At 40.8% G+C, this 21,747-nt stretch overlaps 1 protein-coding gene across 4 annotated transcripts in view; it reads right to left on the reverse strand.

Moving 5' to 3' along the window:
- The window catches only part of chuk (component of inhibitor of nuclear factor kappa B kinase complex), a 96,653-nt gene that overhangs the window by 46,164 nt on the left and 28,742 nt on the right, over positions 1 to 21,747 (reverse strand). For all 4 annotated transcript variants that reach the window (XM_063070512.1, XM_063070514.1, XM_063070511.1 and 1 more), the window contains 5 exons: positions 20,173 to 20,280; positions 16,444 to 16,579; positions 11,277 to 11,468; positions 9,887 to 9,989; positions 1,391 to 1,514 (listed from right to left, as the gene is read on the reverse strand). In XM_063070512.1, the coding sequence (XP_062926582.1) occupies positions 1,391 to 1,514; positions 9,887 to 9,989; positions 11,277 to 11,468; positions 16,444 to 16,579; positions 20,173 to 20,280 (663 nt within the window). The remainder of the gene's footprint in view (positions 1 to 1,390; positions 1,515 to 9,886; positions 9,990 to 11,276; positions 11,469 to 16,443; positions 16,580 to 20,172; positions 20,281 to 21,747) is intronic.

Consider the following 21,747-nt stretch of genomic DNA (forward strand, 5'->3'; position numbering starts at 1 on the left):
GGTCCACCGCTGCCCAAAGTGAACTAGTTTCATGAAAGAACACCACGAGGCGGGTCAGGAAATACAACAAACTATCCCAACAGAGTAAAAGTAGAGTAAGTACTGGAATTCGATTATGAACAAGGTGGGACAGCAGAAACCTGATTGGATGAGGAGTACCCAACCAGGAGGGACAGACGACAGGCTATATATATCACCGGACTAGACATGCCAAGGAATGATCCCTGATGAAGATGTCAGAGTTCGTTATCGAAACATCAGTTAAAATCAATACTTGTACCTGGTTGGAAGCCCAAAAAGAATTTATTTGTCGTATATGCCAGAAAGGCACTAGGTTATTTCTTAATTTTCATATCTTCACAATTCCCAAAGTACATGTGAAGCAGTACAACCTTATGAAATTTCAAATCCTGCAGGTTAACGAATTAACTCAATGAAACAGTACATTTTAACTCATTTCTATAGCCCCGGTTCACAATATACTGTAGTTTTTTGCAATTATAGAAATGTTTCATTTATAAATATAATATTTAATATTTATTGTTTTTTAAATCTTCATAATTATGCATCATCTACACAAAAATATATAATGTGGAAGTTCCACTTGCTGAAAAGTTCCAGCAATTGTGACAATTATGAAAGAACTTGTTACTTCAAAAACATTTTATACAATTCTACTTAAAGTTAGAACATGACTCTGGTGTCCTAGGAAGGAAGGAGGAAAGCCAATTGGCAAGGCTGATTTATTCTCCTACCTCTCCCAGTAACCTTTGATGCCCTTACTGATCAAGAACCTATGAACTTCTGCTTTAAATATACCTCAAGCCTAGACCTCCACAGCCATCGGTGCAGTGAATTCTATTGATTCACCACCCTCTGGCTAAAACAAATCCTCCTCATCTCTTTTTTAAAAGACGTGCTTTTATTCCTAGACCCTTGTACTAATAGAAACACACTTTCACAATTAACCTGCCATGATTTTCTCAGAATCGCTGAAATTAACTGTTAATTTCCCATTAAAAGCTTCACATGAAGTAAAGCCTAGTAATTATCAATGCATGTTTCTTTTTAACAATCACTTTCATTTGATAAAGAGGTTAATATTTAGAGGCCAAGATTCTATAATTATAAGTACTCTTGGCAGATTTTAAGAATAGATAGTTTTTTCCCTTAACTTTCTTTTTCTTCTTTTAGTTTCATTCCTCTGAATTTATTTTCCTGTACTGTATTTCATCACTTCTAATTAACCCTCCTTGGATCTTCCTTGTGATTTTGACCTTAAACTTTAAATCTTGTAAGTACATAAAGAAGTGAATATACATTCAGGATTTTCTTCATCTGATTGTCTACAGCTGTATGATGTTGGGTCACTGGTCCAGTAATGACTTACATTGCAGCTCTTTGGCCCTGGAACAATCTGCTGTAGTCGTCCTTCAATCCACAGACATAATTCACTGCTTCACCCCACACCTTCCTCAGTTGTACATTGGGCAACATTATCTTAGCATCACGCACTATAAAACATTAATTACAATGCAGTTAAAATGTAGCATTTCCAAATTTCAATTTTGACAGCAAACCTTCAAGAAATTAACATTAGTTCAAAAACCCTTATTTGTCATTTAGGTTCATTAATTTACACTCAGTGACCACTTTATTAGGTTCATTAATTTACACTCAGTGACCACTTTATTAGGTACACCTGTTAATGCAAATATCTAATCAGCCAAACGCGTGCAGCAAATCAATGCATACAACCTTACAGACATGGTCAAGAGGTGCAATAGTTGTTCAGACCAAACATCAGAATGGTGTACAAATATGATCTACGTGACTTTAACAGTGGAATGATTGCTGGTGGTTTGATATCTCAGAACCTGCTAATCTTCTGGAATTTTCACATACAACAGTCTCTAGAGTTTACAGAGAATAGTAAGAAAAACAAAACACATCCAGTGAGCGGGCAGTTCTGTGGGCGAAAATGGCTTGCTAATGAGAGAGGTCAGAGAATGGTCAGACTGCTTCAAACTGACAGGAAAGCGACAGTAACTCAAATAACCACACGTTGCATCTCTGAGTGCCTATGTTGAACCTTGAAGTGGATGGGCTACAGGAGCAGAAGACCAAGAACATACTGTACACTCAGTGGCCACAGTATTAGGTATGGAAATGTATATAACACAATCAATTTAGTTACATTAACATATTCCCACTTCTGTCTTTAAGAAGTTTGTATGTTCTCCACATGACCACGTGAAATTCCACCAGGCGCTCCGGTTTCCTCCCACAGTCCAAAGACGTACTGGTTGATAGGATAATTGGTCATTGTAAATTGTCCAGTAATTAGTCTAGTGTTAAATCGGGAGTTTCTGAGTGGTGCAGCTCGAAGGGCCGGAAGGGCCTATTCCACACTGTACCTCAGTAAATAGGATTACTTTTAAGATTCTAAGGGCTACAAAATGAAAACCTCATTACCCACTTTTTTTCTTACTATTCAACTGCAATTTAAGCATTTTTAAACATTTCTCGCTCTCAACACAGATTTTTTTCTATTTGTTTCAAATATGCCTATAAGCAAACGTGACTCTTTTAGCCAAAACCTTCTCAAACTATGCAGGATAAATCTTGTTACACCTCTTTACAAGCTCCTTATTTGTACGTTGGAGATATGGTATGGTAATTTAAACACTGATATCTGAGTTGTTTAGCTCGCCACTGTATTTCTTTCTCTTGCACATTACTTTGCCCAGATGGTTAAAGTCTTAAATACACTGTAATCTCTGAAATCTCTTAAATCTGCAGTCCCGGGACTAATTTAATTTTGTTTCCTATGGATTTTGCATACCTTCAAAATCTACCTTATTATGATATTGCACCTCACTGCCCATGGGCACTGCACTTTCTCCACAGCTGTTGCACTTTTTCTGCATCTTATTATTTTACCTTGTACTACTTCAATGCATTGTGTCATGATTAGATCTGCATGGACAGCAAGGTTTTCCACTGTACCTCGGTACCTGTGGATAAAGCAATTCCATTTCTCAATGCCCCGAAATAATGAAAGAAAGATGCTGTACACCTTCTTTATGTGTGTTGTCATTTTCAGTGAGTTATTAACTTGCACACAAGATCCCTCTGTGTATCAATGCACTTAAAGGGTCCTTCTATTCACTGTTTACTTTCCCCTTTCAGTGATCTCCAAAGTACATAAAATAGCTCACACTCATTCAGATTAAACTCCACCTGCCATTTCTGTGCCCAACAATCCAAATGATCGATATCCTTTGAGAACCTCTTGACTCTCCACAACTCCACCAATTTTTATGTCATCAGCAAACGTTCTCATCAGCCCATCTACATTTTCATTCACATCGTATCACAGAGGTCCCAGCAGTGATCTCTGTGGGACACTACTGCTCATAGACCTCCAGTCAGAGAAACACCCTTCCACCACTACCCTCCGTATTCTACGGTGAAGCAAATTTTTAATCCGATTTACCAAATCACCATGGATCCTACGTGTCCTAATCTTCTGGATTGCCCAACCCTGAAAGACCTTGTCAAATGCCCTATTAAGTTCCACATGGTCAGCATCCACTATCCTACCCTCATCAATCATTCTCATCACCTCAAACAACGCAATCAAGTTCATAAATCATGGTTTGCCTTGCAAAGTCAGGCAGACTATCCCTAATAAACTCACAATTTTCCCAAATGAAAGTAAATCCTGTCCGGATGAATCATCTCCAATAATCTCCCGGCCATGGATATAAGGCTCACTGGTCTATAATTTGCTGGATTGTCCTTATTGCCTTTCTTCAATAAAGCCACACCACTGGCTATTCTCCAGTCCTCTGGGATCTCACTTCTGGGTAAAAAGGATACAAAAATCTCCCATTTCTTTCAGTAAACTGAGATAGATCATATCATGCCTGTGGATTTATCCACGACCCAGCCACCACCTCCTTTTTGATAACAATGGGCCCTAGAATATCAGCAATACCCCATAGTAATCTCGCTTTCCTCCATATCTTTTCCTTGGCATATACAAATTTAGTACCTCACCCATTTCTGCTGGCTCCAGGCATAAATACTCTCCTTTATTTTTGAGTGGTCTTACCCTCTCCTTTATCCACCCTTTTATTTTTCAAATATACGTATGAAGTGCCCTGTAATTTTCCTTATTTCTACTCGCCAAGTTTCATGCATCCCATGGTCTTCTTGATTCCTTGTTTAATTTCTTTCCTGCAACACACATAAAAGTTGCTGGTGAACACAGCAGGCCAGGCAGCATCTCTAGGAAGAGGTACAGTCGACGTTTCTGCTGAGATCCTTCGTCAGGACTAGCTGAAAGAAGAGCTAGTAAGAGATTTGAAAGTGGGAGGGGGAGGGATGGAGCCAAGAGCTGGACAGTTGATTGGCAAAAGGGATATGAGAGGATCATGGGGACAGGAGGCCTAGGGAGAAAGAAAAGGGGGAGGGGGCAAAAAGCCCAGAGGATGGGCAAGGGGTATAGTGAGAGGGACAGAGGGAGAAAAAGGAGAGAGAGAAAAAGAATGTGTGTATATAAATAAATAACTGATGGGGTACGAGGGGGAGGTGGGGCATTATCGGAAGTTTGAGAAGTCAATGTTCATGCTATCACGTTGGAGGCTACCCAGATGGAATATAAGGTGTTGTTCCTCCAACCTGACTGTGGCTTCATCTTTACAGTAGAGGAGGCCGTGGATAGACATATCAGAATGGGAATGGGACGTGGAATTAAAATGTGTAGCCACTGGGAGATCCTGCTTTCTCTGGCAGACAGAGCGTAGGTGTTCAGTGAAACGATCTGTCAGTCCGCGTCAGGTCTCGCCAATATATAGAAGGCCACATCGGGAGCACCGGATGCGGTATATCACTCCAGCTGACTCACAGGTGAAGTGTCGCCTCACCTGGAAGGACTGTCTGGGGCCCTGAATAGTGGTGAGGGAGGAAGTGTAAGGGCATGTGTAGCACTTGCTCCGCTTACACGGATAAGTGCCAGGAGAGAGATCGGTGGGGATGAATGGACAAGGGAATCGCATAGGGAGCAATCCCTGCAGAAAGCGGGTGGGGGGGGGGAGGGAAAGATGTGCTTAGTGGTGGGATCCTGTTGGAGATGGCGGAAGTTACAGAGAATAAATTTCTTTCCTGCCTTCTTTATATTCCTGATGGGTCCTGCTTGATTTCAACAACTTAAACCTTACATATGCATTCTTTTTTCTGACTAAAGGTGCCTTTTTATTTTTGCCTTAAAGATGCAAGTTTTGTTTAGGATTCCAATACAGCTTTATACCCTCCAAGTTTGCCTAATACTGTTGGTTTATTATAGTTATGGTATTCTTCCCCTTTATATTTTTAGTATTGTAATGTTGTCTATTGTTTTAAAAAAAAACTGACGCAAAACACCTGTTTAATTTTTCAGTAATTTCTTTGCTCTTCAGGCTTACTGTTCAAGGAAGTTATTTTCACTTTTACCCCCTTTTTATGTTCATAAAGACAGTTTGGTTGGAACCACTATTTCTAGTGGAAAAAAATGAAGTAGAAAATAAGTGGGGGTGGGGGAGGAGGAGTAGGAGTAGGAGATTAGAACTTGGGATTATGAAAAATAACCTGATTAACAACATGGAGTGGGTGGCAGAGTCTCTACAAAAGAAGGTATAAGGAGCTCCTTCCCTCCGCTAGCTCACCCTTGGGCAGGGTGCAGCAACTGGTGCATATCACAAGTCCTGGTTATGCAACCACTGGTGCCAGGCAGACAATCACTGCAGAATATTGATAATCATTGGGGTCATCTGTCTTGTAAAGACACTGCCCAGAAGGAGGCAATAGCAAACCACTTCTGTAGAAGGATTTGATCAAGAACAATCATGATCATGAGCCCATGACTGCCTACATCATACAACATAGCACATAATAATGATTATAATGAACACTATGATTGGACATAATGTAGAACAGCAACAGAAACATTTAAAATGATGTTCAACAGAATAACGTAAAAATATACAGCGGCATACATAAGTTTGGGCACCCCGGTCAAAATTTTTGTTATTGTGAATAGCTAAACAAGTAAAAGATGAACTGATTTCCAAAAGGCACAAAGGTAAAGATGACACATTTCTTTAATATTTTAAGCAAGAAAACTTTTTTTATTTCCATCTTTTAGTTTCAAAATAACAAAAAAGGAAAAGGGCGTGAAGCAAAAGTTTGGGCACCCTGCATGGTCAGTGCTTAGTAACACCTCCTTGGGCAAGTACCACAGCTTGTAAGTGCTTTTTGTAGTCAGCTAAGAGTCTTTCAATTCCTGTTTGGGGGATTTTCACCCATTCTTCCTTGCAAAAGGATTCTAGTTCTGTGAGATTCTTGGGCCGTCTTGCATGCACTGCTCTTTTGAGGTCAATCCACAGATTCTCGATGATGGTTAGGTCAGGGGACTGTGAGGACCATGGCAAAACCTTCAACTTGCGCCTGTTGAGGTAGTCCATTGTGGATTTTGAGGTGTGTTTAGGTTCATTATCCTGTTGTAGAAGCCATCCTCTTTTCAGCTTCGGCTTTTTTACAGATGGTGTGATGTTTGCTTCCAGAATTTGCTGGTATTTAATTGATTTCATTCTTCCCTCTACCAGTGAAATGTTCCCCGTGCCACTGGCTGCAACACAAGCCCAAAGCATGATCGATCCACCCCCCCCTGCTTAACAGTAGGAGAGGTGTTCTTTTCATGAAATTCTGTACCCTTTCTTCTCCAAACATACCTTTGCTCATTGCGGCCAAAAAGTTCTATTTTAACTTCATCAGTCCACAGGACTTGTTTCCAAAATGCATCAGACTTGTTTAGATGTTCCTTTGAACCTGTTGAATAGAACTTTTTGGCCACTGGTTAACGCCACTCATTTCTCCCCCTTGCCTGGTTGTGTGCTTATTTTGCCACTTTGTCAGTTCTAAGGTCTCAGATTCCAATGTTCTCCAGCTCAATATTTCAGGAGAGTCTGCCTGTCCCCTTCAACTCATCCAAATATGTCTTTTATATTCCACTTAACAGAATGTCACCAGTTTGTCTTTGCAGATCCTGTGTGATCAAGGCCAAGCTCCTTCCATCCTGTTGGTTCCTTTTCTGAAGCTTTCCTTGAATCAGGATTATCCTAATCCATAGAACCTTTCAGAACATTTGTTCTTTTGCTAATAGGATTCAACATCTAAAACTGTATTATGATCTGGTGACATTGAAACATTGCCAGAAAACTGACCAACTGGAGAGAAACGCTTACTACCGTAGCCTTCCTCTGGCTAATACTTCGTTAACCTCATTAACCTTATCTCTCATATTGGCGGCAAAGAATATGAAAAAGATTCACCCCGGCCTCTCTCTCTCTTCTGCTTTGGTACCCGCTCCTCCTTCAGGAACCTATTTCCACCATCTCCTAACTTCTATCTGAATGGCACAGTAAACTTAATTTTAACAATGAAAAGAAATCCAAAAAAATTCTGAATATTTTGAATTAAATCGAAATCTCGGGTGGCAAGCATCTCAACAATAAATGTTAAATTCATCCTTCCTTTTTAAAATCTATGGCTCCATGTTATGCACAGAAAATAGATATGTTGTATATTGTTATTGTAAATTTCTGCATTAGATTTTATATTGTTGAGTAATCCATCTAATTGGTGGTTTATATTTAGATTCCCAAAACACACAACAGTTACGTAAATGAAAGAGATTCTGTAGATGCAGGAAATCCAGAGCAACACACACAAACTGGAATTACGCAAGGATCTGTAGTACTGTCGCAGTACACCCTTAATGTGTGCATTAGAGCTTCTACAGTGCCTATAAAAAGTATTCTTCCTCCTGGAAGATTTTATGTTTTATTGTTTTAGAATATTGAATCACAGTGGATTTAATTCGGCTTTTTTTGACAGTGATCAACGGATATAGACTCTTTTGTGTCAAAGTGAAAACAGATCTCCACTAAGTGATCTAAATTAATTACAAATATAAAACACAAAACAATTGATTGCATAAGTATTCACCCCCTTCAAGTCAGTATTTAGTTGATGCACCTTTGGCAGCAATTACAGTCTTGAGTCTGTGTAAGTAAGTCTCTATCAGTTTTGCACATCTTGACACTGTAATTTTTCCCTATTCTTCTTAAAAAAGAACTGCTCAAGCTCTGTCAGATTGCATGGGGATCATGCGTGAACAACTTTTCAAGTCTAGCCACACACTCGCAATTGAATTGAGCTCTGGACTCTGATTTGGCCACTCCAGCACACCAACTTTGTTGTTCTTAAGGCATCCCAGTGCAGCTTTGGCTTTATGCTTGGGGTCATAGACTTGCTGGAAAACCAATCATCTCCCAAGTTGCAACTCTCTTACAGACTGCATCAGGTTTTCCTCCAGGATGTACTTTGCTACATTTATTTGACCCTCTCCCTTCACAAACCTTCCAGGGCCTGCTGTAGCGAAGCATCCTCCACCATGGAGGACGATACAGCTACCACCATGCTTCACAGTAGGGATGTGTGGTGTTTGGCTTATGCCAAACATAGCGTTTAGTCTGATTGACAAAAAGCTCAATGTTAGTTTCATCAGACCATAGAACTTTCTTCCAGCTGACTTCTGAGTCTCCCATGTGCCTTCTGGCAAACTCTAGCTGAGATTTGCTGTGAGTTTCCCCCCCACCCCCAACAGTGACTTTCTCTTTGTCACTCTCTCATAAAGGTGTGACTGGTGAAGCACCTGGGCAGCAATTGTTGTACGAGCAGTCTCTCCCATCTCAGTCAGCGAAGACTGTAATTCCTCCAGGTTTCTTGGTGGCCTCCCTCAATAGCCCCTTCTTGCACAGTCACTCAGTTTTTGAGGATGGCCTGCTCGAAACAGATTTACAGCTGTCCCATATTCTTTCCATTTCTTGATGATTGACTTAACTGTACTCCAAGGGACATTCACTGACTTGGAAATGTTCTTGTGTCCATCTCCTGATTTGTGCTTTTCAATAACTTTTTCACGGAGTTGCTTGGAGTGTTCAGAATAGTTTAAAAAGAAGAAAACTTTCAAGCACCACTATTCATCCACAAATAGTGGATGAAAAATAGCAACAAACATGTTGTTTAAATTGATTTCTGGATATTCAACAGTTACTCAAGGCCAGTCAGAATATTTGTAGCATGGTACAATTATTACATTAAAAGCCATAAGCTGTGACATCCCTTAATATCTCTGAGGGTCTATCCTGGGCCCAACACATTGATGCAGCTACAAAGAAAGAATGACAGCAGCTATACTTCTTTAGGAGTTTGAGAAGATTTGGTACGTCTCCAAAGACACTAGCATATTTCTACAGATGTACCGTGGAGAGCATTCTAATGAGATGCATCACTGTCTGGGGTGGGGCGGGGGGGAATGCACAGGATTAAAATAAACTGCAGAGAGTTGTAAACTTAGTCAGCTCTATCATGGACACTAGCCTCTGTAGTATCTAGGACATCTCCAAGGAGTGATGCCTCCAAAAGGTAGCATCCATCATTAAAGACTTCCATCACACAGGACATGCCCTGTTCTCATTGCTACAATCAGGGAGGAGGTACAGGAGCCTGAAGGCACACTCTCAATGATTCAGGATCAGCTTCTTTTCCTTTGCCATCCAACTTCTGAATGGACATTGAACCCATGAATAATACCACATTACTTTAAAAAAATATATTTTTGCACTCTACTGCTGCCACAAAGACAAGAAATTTCATGATATATGCCAGTAACATTAAACCTGATTTTGATTCATGACTAGCATATTAAATAGACTAATTTTATTAACCTATCTTATTTTAAGCTTGATTGAAATGTCACACAAAACATCATTCTTACCAACGTAATTAACATGCTCTGGCAATTTTCTAGCGACAAAGGGCCCTTCGTAGATGGTACTACTTTTATCGAAGAGGTACACCATGTATCTGTCCCATCCTCTCTGCAGGAATGAGAAAAACATAAAGAAACACACACACACATGAGAAAATCCAAGCAACTCTCACAAAATGCTGGAGGAACTCAACAGGCCAGGCAGCATCTTTGTAAAAGAATACAGTTAATGTTTCGGGCCGAGACCCTTTATCAGGACTGGAGAAAAGAAATGGAGTCAGAGTTAGAAGTGGGGGGAGGGAAGGAAGCAACATATGGTGATGATTGAAACCGGGGGGGGGTGTGGGGTGCAAGAGATGGGTGAAGTAAAGAGCTGGGAAGTTGATTGGTGAAAGAGATTCAGGACTGGAGAAAGGGGAGTCTGATAGGAGAGGACAGAAGGCCATGGAAGAAAGAAAAGGGGAAGGAGCACCAGAGGGAGGTAATGGGCAAGCAAGGTGATGAGGTGAGAGAGGAAAAGTGAATGGAGAATGGTGAAAGGCGGGGAGGGGGCATTACTGCAAGTTTGAGAAACCTATGTTCATGCCATCAGGTTGGAGGCTATCCAGATGGAATATCAGGTGTTGTTCCCCCAACTTGAGTGTGGCCTCATCGCGACAGTGGAGGAGGCCTGGACTGATATATTGGAATGGGAGTGAGAAGTGGAATTAAAAAGGGTGGCCACTGGGAGATCCTGCTTTTTCTGGTGGATGGAACGTAGGTGTTCGACGAAGCGGTCTCCCAAATTACATCGGATCTCAGCGGCATACCGGGAGCACAGAATACAATAGATGACCCAAAAAACTCACAGGTGAAGTGTCATCTCACACGACTCAACTGCTTGGCCTGCTGAGTTCCTCCAGCATTTTGTATGTGTTGCTAAAGAAACACACATTGTTTTTTTGATAGAATTTCATATAATCTGGCATTTGTAGTTTATTTTGACCATTAAAGTAAAAAAGCACACTGCTTCACCTTTTTTGTTTAAGAGTAAACACAGAATCTTGTACTAACACTTAGGATACTCAAATGAAATTTATCTCTTTGTCCCTTCTATTAGAGGCATTGAACCACATAAATCAAACTGACAAACTTCTTAAAGGGAATGACAATACGAGGCATTTTTGACAAGAGCATCATTTAATGCCACTTCTTAAGTCACTGCATGGTCTTCTTTCCCAGATAACTGGGCAATTTGGTGGGATTTTGAGATTTTAAAAATTTGAAAAATTTAGTTAGTGCTTTTTACATGAGTTTTTACACAGCATCAATAATCATCGTCTTATTTTATAGCTCCATTAACAAAGACAGATAAAATAACTACTTTTGCACAAAGATAATAAAGGATAATACATACCACATCTGGCACACATTGATTGGCAGGCTTACGAGGATCCAAGGAAATTCCAGTTTCCACAAGCAACTCTTGATTTGCAGCAGCAATTCCTGTTTCAGCTTCAATGCGCATTTGAAGAGAATGCAGGCTCTCATCAGGTTTGATCAAAAAAGAATGAACCCGGGCAGAAGTCATATTTAATATATGAACAAACTGTGACAAAGATATAATGATACTTTTAGTTTTCTTTGCAATTAATTCCAACAGTCCCTTACAATTCACTTACCAGAAATTTAGCCAGTCTATTTTCGATTGTTTTACCACATGATAAATGGATTACTGGGAGAAAGTGAAAAAACTGGCAAACACTTGACCAAAATTGGGGCCAGAGATTCAGGTGTCACTGTGACTTTCCTATTAAAACTACAAGTAGAAAACTGCAGGCCAGACAGCATCCATAGGAAGAAGTACAGTCGATGTTTCGGGCTGAGACCCTTCGTCAGGACTAACTGAAAGAAGAGATGATAAGAGATTTGAAAGTGGGAGGGGAATGGGGAGATCCGAAATGATAGGAGAAGACAGGAGGGGGAGAGATAGAGCTAAGAGCTGGAAAGTTGATTGGCAAAAGGGATACAAGGCTGGAGAAGGGAGATGATCATGGGATGGGAGGCCTAGGGAGAAAGAAAGGGGGAGGGGAGCGCCAGAGGAAGATGGCAAGCAGGCAAAGAGTTATTGTGAGAGGGACAGAGAGAGAAAAAAAAGGAGAAAATAATAAATAAATAAGGGGTGGGGTAAGAATGGAAGGAGGGGCATTAACAGAAGTTAGAGAAGTCAATGTTCATGCCATCAGGCTGGAGGCTACCCAGATGGAATATAAGGTGTCGTTCCTCCAACCTGAGTGTGGCTTCATCTTGACAGTAGAAGAGGCCGTGGATAGACATATCAGAATGGGAATGGGACATGGAATTAAAATGTGTGGCCACTGGGAGATCCTGCATTCTCTGGCAGACAGAGCGTAGATGTTCAGCGAAACGGTCTCCCAGTCTGCGTCGGGTCTCGCCAATATATAGAAGGCTGCATCGGGAGCACTGGATGCAGTATATCACACCAGCCAACTCACAGGTGAAGTGTCGCCTCACCTTAAGGACTGTCTGGGGCCTTGAATGGTGGTGAGGGAGGAAGTGTAAGGGCATGTGTAGCACTTATTCCGCTTACAAGAATAAGTGCCGGGAGGGAGATCGGTGGAAGGGATGGGGGAGGGGACGAATGGACAAGAGAGTCGCATGGGGAGCGAACCCTGCGGAAAGCAGAAGGGGGGGGAGAGATAGATGTGCTTGGTGGTGGGATCCCGTTGGAGGCGGCAGAAGTTACAGAGAATTATATGTTGGACCCCGGAGGCTGGTGGGGTGGTAGGTGAGGACAAGGGGAACCCTATCCCTAGTGGGGTGGCGGGAGGAGGGGGTGAGAGCAGACATGCATGAAATGGGAGAGATGCGTTTGAGAGCAGAGTTGATGGTGGAGGAAGGAAAGCCCCTTTCTTTTAAAAAAGGAAGACATCTCCGTCCTGGAATGAAAGGCCTCATCCTGAGAGCAGATGCGGCAGAGACAGAGGAATTGCGAGAAGGGGATGGCATTTTTGCAAGAGACAGGGTGGGAAGAGGAATAGTCCAGGTAGCTGTGAGACTCCGTAGGCTTATATTAGACATCAGTAGATGTCTACTACAAGTTCCAAATTGGAATTCTTTCCATACTTGCATTATTTGTATCAGCCACAAGAGGACACTCTAAGGCAAATAATGATTCCAGCATATTACTCAATGTGAAACACTACTTCAATATTGTAACAATTCTTACAGTTAACTTTTGGGCTGAATTTAGATCACAAAGAAGGGATATGAATACGTAAACGCTCAGTGGCAACAATATCAACAATGGATTAGTTGAAAGAAAAGTTCAAATGTCACAGGTTCAAAAAAGTAAATCTACACTGATGCTACTGGTTGTTAAGTGTCTTTCATGAGGCATTAATTTGTCTGCTTTCCAAGGGCGTAAAACATGCCGTAATGCTATTTCATAGAAGATCAGGGCACTTCACCTTCATGGCTTGTTCAATAAACATAGCGGATATGATCTCTCTGGCTCTTCACTCGACCTTGGATCACCTCGACAGTACTAATACTTACATCAGGCTGCTGTTTATTGACTACAGCTTAGCGTTTAACACAATCATTCCTAAAGATCTGATCTAAAAGCTCTAAAACCTAGCTTTCTATGCCTCCTTTTGCAAATGGATCCTCAGCTTCCTAATCGGAAGACCACAATCTGTGCAGATTTGAAAATAACATCTCCACCTCGCTGATAATCAACATTGGCGCACCTCCAGGATATGTGCTTAGCCCACACTGCTCTACCCTTTATACTCATAACTATGTGGCTAGGCACAGCTCAAACACATTTTTAAATTTGCTGCCAACACAACTATCATTGGCAGAATTTCAGATGGTGAAGGCACACTGGAGTGAGATAGATTAGCTAGTTGAGTGGTGTCACAGCAACAACCCTGCATTCAATGTCAGTAAGGTCAAAGAACTGATTGTGGACTTCAGGAAGGGTAAAACAAGGGAACACACACCAGCCCTCATTGAGGGATAAGAAGTGGAAAATGCGAGCAATTTCAAGTTCCAGGGTGTCAACATAGAAACATAGAAACATAGAAAATAGGTGCAGGAGTAGGCCATTCGGCCCTTCGAGCCTGCACCGCCATTTATTATGATCATGGCTGATCATCCAACTCAGAACCCAGCCTTCCCTCCATACCCCCTGACCCCTGTAGCCACAAGGGCCATATCTAACTTCCTTTTAAACATAGCTAATGAACTGGCCTCAACAGTTTGCTGTGGCAGAGAATTCCACAGATTCACCACTCTCTGTGTGAAGAAGTTTTTCCTAACCTCGGTCCTAAAAGGCTTCCCCTCTATCCTCAAACTGTGACCCCTCGTTCTAGACCTCCCCAACATCGGGAACAATCTTCCTGCATCTAGCCTGTCCAATCCCTTTAGGATCTTATACGTTTCAATCAGATCCCCCCTCAATCTTCTAAATTCCAACGAGTACAAGCCCAGTTCATCCAGTCTTTCTTCATATGAAAGACCTGCCATCAACTGCAGTAGTACCTCCCTGCTCCTGTACTCGAATCCTCTCGCTATAAATGCCAGCATATCGTTCGCCTTTTTCACCGCCTGCTGTACCTGCATGCCCACTTTCAATGACTGGTGTATAATGACACCCAGGTCTCGTTGCACCTCCCCTTTTCCTAATCGGCCACCATTCAGATAATAATCTGTTTTCCTATTTTTGCCACCAAAGTGGATAACTTCACATTTATCCACATTAAATTGCATCTGCCATGAGTTTGCCCACTCACCCAACCTATCCAAGTCACCCTGCATCCTCTTAGCATCCTCCTCACTGCTAACACTGCCACCCAGCTTCGTGTCATCCGCAAACTTGGAGATGCTGCATTTAATTCCCTCATCCAAGTCATTAATATATATTGTAAACAACTGGGGTCCCAGCACTGAGCCTTGCGGTACCCCACTAGTCACCGCCTGCCATTCTGAAAAGGTCCCGTTTATTCCCACTCTTTGCTTCCTGTCTGCTAACCAATTCTCCACCCACACCAATACCTTACCCCCAATACCGTGTGCTTTAAGTTTGCACACTAATCTCCTATGTGGGACCTTGTCAAAAACATCTCTGAAGATCTATCCTGGGCCCAACATATCGATGTAATTACAAAGAAGGCATGACAGCAGATATATTTCATTAGAAGTTTGAGGAGATTTTGAAGGTCACCAAAGATACTTGTAAATTTCTTCCAATGTACCATGGATAGTATTCCACTGGCTGCATCACGTCTGGTACGAGGGGGCACACTGTGCAGGATCAGCTGTAAGTAAGTGACCCTCATCACCCAGCAACCCCACTTGTCACGTTCAATCTCTCTGTTTGCCCTATCACTTTGTTTCTCTTCATTCCTCTCTGTGTACATGTATTAAAACCTCATTTCCCAACATCCTAGATCTGATGAAAAGTTATTGCCCAAAATTACTAACTGTTGTTTCTCTCTCAGATGCTCCCTCATCTACTCTGTGCCTCCAACATTCTTTGGTATTTCAAGTTTTTTTGCTTTTTAGCATTCAAGTACTCTGGGATACCATGAGGTTGTGAAAGAAACAATTTTTCTTCAGAAAACTTAATTATTGCTGGCTGTATCAAGTATTACACACGTCTCCAGCTGCACTCCTCATTGATCAAGGGGGTTGGAGAGCAATATGATTAGGACATTATTGTCAGAGAAAAGAAAATTCTGCACATATTGTTCACAATCTCTCTGAATAATTTTTATTCCACATGTACTTCTTGGGAACTAATTATGATTAATTTACTGATTGTGTGACTAAGAAAAAAATAATAAGACAATGCAAATATTTCAAATCCAATACTCTTCCTCAATATGCTCCAAATTGTATTCTGTGGTACATTCTATGATGCAAAATGAAATTCTGTTTACTGAAGTCTTCATGCTCTGGAGCAGGGCTTTCCAACCTTTATTATGCCATGGATCAATACTATTTGGCAAGGAACAGGAATTCTGCAGATGCTGGAAATTCAAGCAACATACATCAAAGTTGCTGGTGAACGCAGCAGGCCAAGCAGCATCTATAGGAAGAGGTGCAGTCGACGTTTCAGGCTGAGACCCTTCGTCAGGACTAACTGAAGGAAGAGTTAGTCCTTCAGTTAGTCCTGACGAAGGGTCTCGGCCTGAAACGTCGACTGCACCTCTTCCTATAGTTGCTGCTTGGCCTGCTGCGTTCACCAGCAACTTTGATGTATGTTACTATTTGGCAAGGGGTCAGTGGACTTCAGGTTGGGAGCCCTGCTTTAGGGAAATACATAACAATACTTAGAATAAAACATAGCACTTCTGGAGAAACACTATATCTTGACATCCCCTTCAATTTTTGCACCACGTAATTTAATTTCTTGACTAACTAATTCAGATTCAATTGTAATCCTCAATTTATAGTCTTTTAAATACATGTTTCTCTTTAGAAGAGAATTTATTCAATTAAAAAATACTATAGCACATTGCAATATCTTACTGACTTGACTCTGTATCACCAACCTTCTGACTTAAAATCTGATCCAGAAGTAAGAAGCATGCTGGTCGATTTGTGGCTGGATCTATACCACCACCCCGTTGTTTTGGATCCCAAACCAGCATCATTTGCAGCCACGTTTCCAGTGGTTTTACCATTAAACTAAAAAAAAATAAAAACCAACAAGTCACAAATATTCTACCACAACATGCAATTATCTCAATTTAGTTCTGATAAGGAGTCAAGGATGTGAAATACTAAGTTTTTCTTTCACAGATAGTGTTTTCAGCATTTTTATAATCACAATTTAGAAGCATTTTAACATCGTAATTATGTAATAGCTGTTATTCATCCAGATATTAAAAAGAAGCATGTTACCTGCTCTCTAACGTAGAACCGATTACAATGCTTCAAAACTCATAATAAGAATGAACTCATGCATTGTGCTTTTACATCCAATATTGGGCTCTTATATTGATTTACCTGGTAAAATTGTAGCACTTGGACATCTTACAAATTTATAAAGTGTTAACACTGTTGGATAGCAGTCCAGAATCTATTTCTGTATCATTTTACATTATATTTGCAGGACAAAAAGGTGATAACTCGGTATCATTCCCACTGAGGACTCTGTTAATGCATTTCAAGACCATATGATACAAGAGCAGAATTAGGCTATTTGGCCCATCGCGTCTGCCCCAACATTTCACATTTCAACATTTTCCCTCTCAGCCCCAATCTCCTGCCTTCTCCCCGTATACTTTCATCCCCTGACTAATCAAGAATCTATCAACCTCTGCCTTAAATATACCCAATGACTTGGCCATAGCCACCTATGGCAAAGAGTTCCACAAATTCACCACTCTCTGGCTAAAGAAATTTCTCATCATCTCATTTATAAAAGGACAGCCCCTATTTTGAGGCTGTATCCTCTGGTCTTTGACAAACCCCTCCATAGGAAACGACCACTCTACATCCACTCTATCGAGGCCTTTCAACATTTGATAGGCTTCAATGAGTTCACCCCTCATTCTTCGGAATTCCAGTAAGTAGAGACCCAAAGCTATCATCTGCTCCTCACTGACAAACCTTTCAATTGCAGAATCATTTTTCTGAACTTCCTTTGAACCCTCTCCAATGCCAGCATATCCTCTCTTAGATAAGAGGTCCAAAACTACTCACAATACTCCAGGTGAGGCCTCACCAGTGCTTTATAAAAACTTAACATTATATCATTGCTTTTATACACTAGTCCTCTCAAAATGAATGCTAACATCCCATTTGCCTTCCTCACCACTGACACAACCTGCAAGTTAATCTTTAGGGAATCTTGCACGAGGCCTCTCAAGTCCCTTTGCACCTCAGATTTTTTAATTTTCCTCTCCATTTAGAAAACAGTCTCCCCTTTTATTTCTTCTACCAAAGTGCATGACCATATACTTCCTAACTAGATGTCAGGATCTTAACTAGATGTATACCTGAGCTCTCTAAGCTTCGAAATGGAATCTCAAGGCAGGTTTTGTTTATAATCTAGCTTCACATCATTCCTGCAATTAGAACCATTCCTCCATTGATGTATGGGCTGCAAAAGCTTCATTTTAGCCAATAACACCATCTATTTTAACCAATACTTATCATCTCAGCAATATTCAATATTTCTACCTTATTGAGACACATCAAGAGCAAAAGCAAAAGATAGAAGGTTGACAAAAATGGAGCCATTTACACTCAGTGGCCATTTTATTAGGTACACCGGCTTGTTAATGCACGTATTTAACCAGCCAATCATATGGCAGCAGCTCAATGCATAAATGCATGCAGACATGGTCAAGAGGTTCAGTTGTTGTTCAGACCAAACATCAGAATGGGGGAGAAATGTGATCTAAATTATTTTGTCTGTGGAATGATTGTTGGTGCCAAACAGAGTAGTTTGAGTAACTCAGAAACTGCTCATTTCCTGGGATTTTCGCACACTACAGCCTCAAGAGTTCACAGGGAGAACGTTGTGAAGAACAAAATAACATTCAATGAGTAGCAGTTCTGTGGACAAAGACACCTCATTAATGAGAGAGGTCAGGGGAGAATGGCCAGACTGGTTCAAGCTGACAGGAAGGTGACAACAACTCAAATAACCACACATTACAACAGTGGTGTGCAGAAGACCATCTCTGACTTCATAACACGTTGAACCTTGAACTGAAGGGCTACAGCAGTAGAAGACCATGAACACACACCCAGTACCACTTTATTAGGTACAGGAGGTACCTAGTAAAGTGGCCACTGAGTCTAGTTCCACTCTAATAGTTACCTGAATAGGTTAAATCTAAAGATTAATTGTCAACATGCATAAAAAAAATCAACTCCAAGGGAAAAAAAGATGTAACTGTAAATCTGAGTTACTATTAAGGATGTGGGAAGAAATCATTATGTGGAAGAGATCAAGAACTGCAGTTATACTTAGTTGCATTTTGAACATAGAAAAGCAAAGCATAGTTACAGGCCCTTCGACCCACCATGTCTGTGCCGACCATGATGCCAAATTAAAATATCTGCTCATCATGTGGAAGAACACAGGCTTTGGCAAATAGTCCACAAATTTTATTAAATTAAGCAAACAATACACTGGTGTACAACTAATCCAAAAATCATGCTGCAATTTAGAAAGGGGACAACTCAATTTGCCAGATGTTCCAAGTGTACTTCTCTGCTTATAATTAACCAATGCATTATAATAACAGCATCCATCACACGCTAGAGCAAGTCAAGGTTTGGCTTGTGCACACGTTTTCACAAAAGGGAAAATCAACTATGTAAGAGAACTCAAGGATGCTTTCAATCAACAGCGTGACTGGCTATAACATATTGTGGCGAGCATCTGTCCCTCGTCTGTCATTATGGAAGCTCCTTCACTCAACAACGGTTTTATGTGATAGACACAAAACAGACTGGGCACCATAACCCACAGAGTGAACCCAACCAGTCTCATACAGACGGGGGGAGGTGACCATCACACAGCCCGGTTACAGTTACGGCGACCCACAAATACACAAGCAAATAACTGTATAACCCTAGATAAAATGTAACAATAAATGAACTGGAACTTCCCACCATAATCCCATAAAAGCATTTTAACGCAAGAACAGTAAACAATATTGGTCATTAGAAATGCAGGGGCAGGCTGTCGACCATGCCCCTGCCCAGAACGTCACAATATTATTGGAAATCAAGCAACTGCTTCACATCAGTGACAATGCTGATCTTAGGCAAAGAGCTGGATAAATGAAACTCTTCTCAGTATCCCTGAATGGTGAAGTGAAACAGCACTCCTGAACATTATCCTGCAATTCTTCTGAGACAAAGTCTCCAACCACTCACCCTCCAATGTGACTGTGGAACACTGACCTTTTAAGCAAGATATCAAACGACTGCTACGATTAAACTATTTAACCAAAGTATGCACACTGTTCAAAACAAAGATGTTAAGACAGGAAGTTGAAAATTTTAAAAATTCTTAAGAATACCAAAACTAGACAAGCATAAAGCGTTTGATTATTTCACCTTTCCTGTTCTTTCTACTTGTAATTACATGAAACCCATCTTTCATTATGGTACGTCCTGAGTTTCCCTTTTCACCACAGTCCGGGCCAGGCTACACAATCCCTCACTTAGTAAGATTGAAGTTCTGTTTAATTTTACATTAAAGTAAAATTTAAGTTGTTCAAGATGCAGAAAATTCTACAAACAAGAATACTCACCTGCTAAGGCCATTGGGCTGTGGTAAATTTGTGGAGAACTTTACTTCACCATTCATCTCTTCAACAGCCATAATGTCATATTGGCCCTTGTATTTAATTTTGTCTTGCCTAAAATGAAACATAAGTTACATGATTAACTACAATGGAAATAAATATCAATACTTTTGTTTCATTACTACAAAAAATAATATAAATAGTAATCCCATAATGGAAGAAGCTGTTCCTAAAACGTTGAGAGTGCATTTTCAGGCTGCTGTACCTCCTCCCTGATGGGAACAATGAGAAGAGACCGTGCCCCTGATGGCGTGAGTCCTTAATGTTGATGCTGCCTTCCTGAGGCATCACCTTGTGAAGATGTCCTTTTGATGATGGGTAGTTTAGGATCAGCTTCGTTCCCTCTGCTATCGAATTTCATGAACACTACTTAACAATTCCTCTTTTACACTATTTATTTTATTGCTTATTGTAACTTATGCTAATATTCTTTTTTATGTCTTGCCTAGTACTGCTGCCATAAAACAAATTTTACGACAAATGAACATGAGTCCTGGGTCTTGAGCAAGTTTATTTGATGCGGTTTGCGGATTGAACTCGATGTACACATTATGATGTCTTTCTCGTTTCTGGTCGCTGCTTTTTTTGTTGCTATTTTGATCAGGGTGGCCTGTAAATAACGAATGACACAGAGACAGATTGAATTGAACTGAGCTGAACTGAATATGCCTGGACTCCTGATTTTGTGTTTTATCTTCTGTAATTTTTCCACTTTTTTTTGTTCTTTCTTGCTGTTTTGTACCATTTGTTTTTTCTGTGTGTGGGTTCGTGGGGAGGGGGGAGGGGTGAAATTCATCAAGGGTCCTTTACACTAGAAGCACAATATGGCATTGTTTATAGTATTTCACGTTCAAGGTGCCATTCTAGGCAAAATGACATTACAGCTGGTTCCTTCTTCTCAAACTCCAATCTATGCAATAAACCATCCCAATCAAACTTTCACCATTGCTACAATTGAAATGCAGTCCACCTCGATAAAATCTCCATCCACGTTTGTTACATGGAAGCAGATTTGCGGATTCAGTAAGTGGGACAGGAGACAGTGATCGTGAGTAAGCACGTTAACTATTTATTTACAGTGAAGCACTCAGACAATCATCTGAGTCAAACAAGTACATATCTAAGCCCCTAAGTATCATTTCTTAATGCATGCATTATTAAATGACAATAAAAGAGGACTGCGTGTCCTCATAATCTAATCTAATCTAAGTTACAAAATCACAACACTGAACATTCAACAACACTTCTAACTCAAACCAGTATTTCCCAGGTTACACAACTGTAACACTAAATATTCAACAAACAGGTACTTATCAAAGTGTGCATACACTCCTATCCGCAGGATACTTTTTCAATGGCTCTTCATTCCTGATCATGACCCAGTCTGAAAGGAACCCCCAGCGAAAAGAGACAAAGCGTCTTACATGCACCATTCTTATACCCCTGGGGTGCCCAAAACCGGAAGCTGGTGCTGTCATGCGAAGCCAGCAAAAGGGAGAAAGCTGCCACATCCATCAAATG

Source organism: Mobula hypostoma, chromosome 18 (assembly GCF_963921235.1).
Source record: "Mobula hypostoma chromosome 18, sMobHyp1.1, whole genome shotgun sequence".
NCBI classification, from domain to species: Eukaryota; Metazoa; Chordata; class Chondrichthyes; order Myliobatiformes; family Myliobatidae; genus Mobula; species Mobula hypostoma.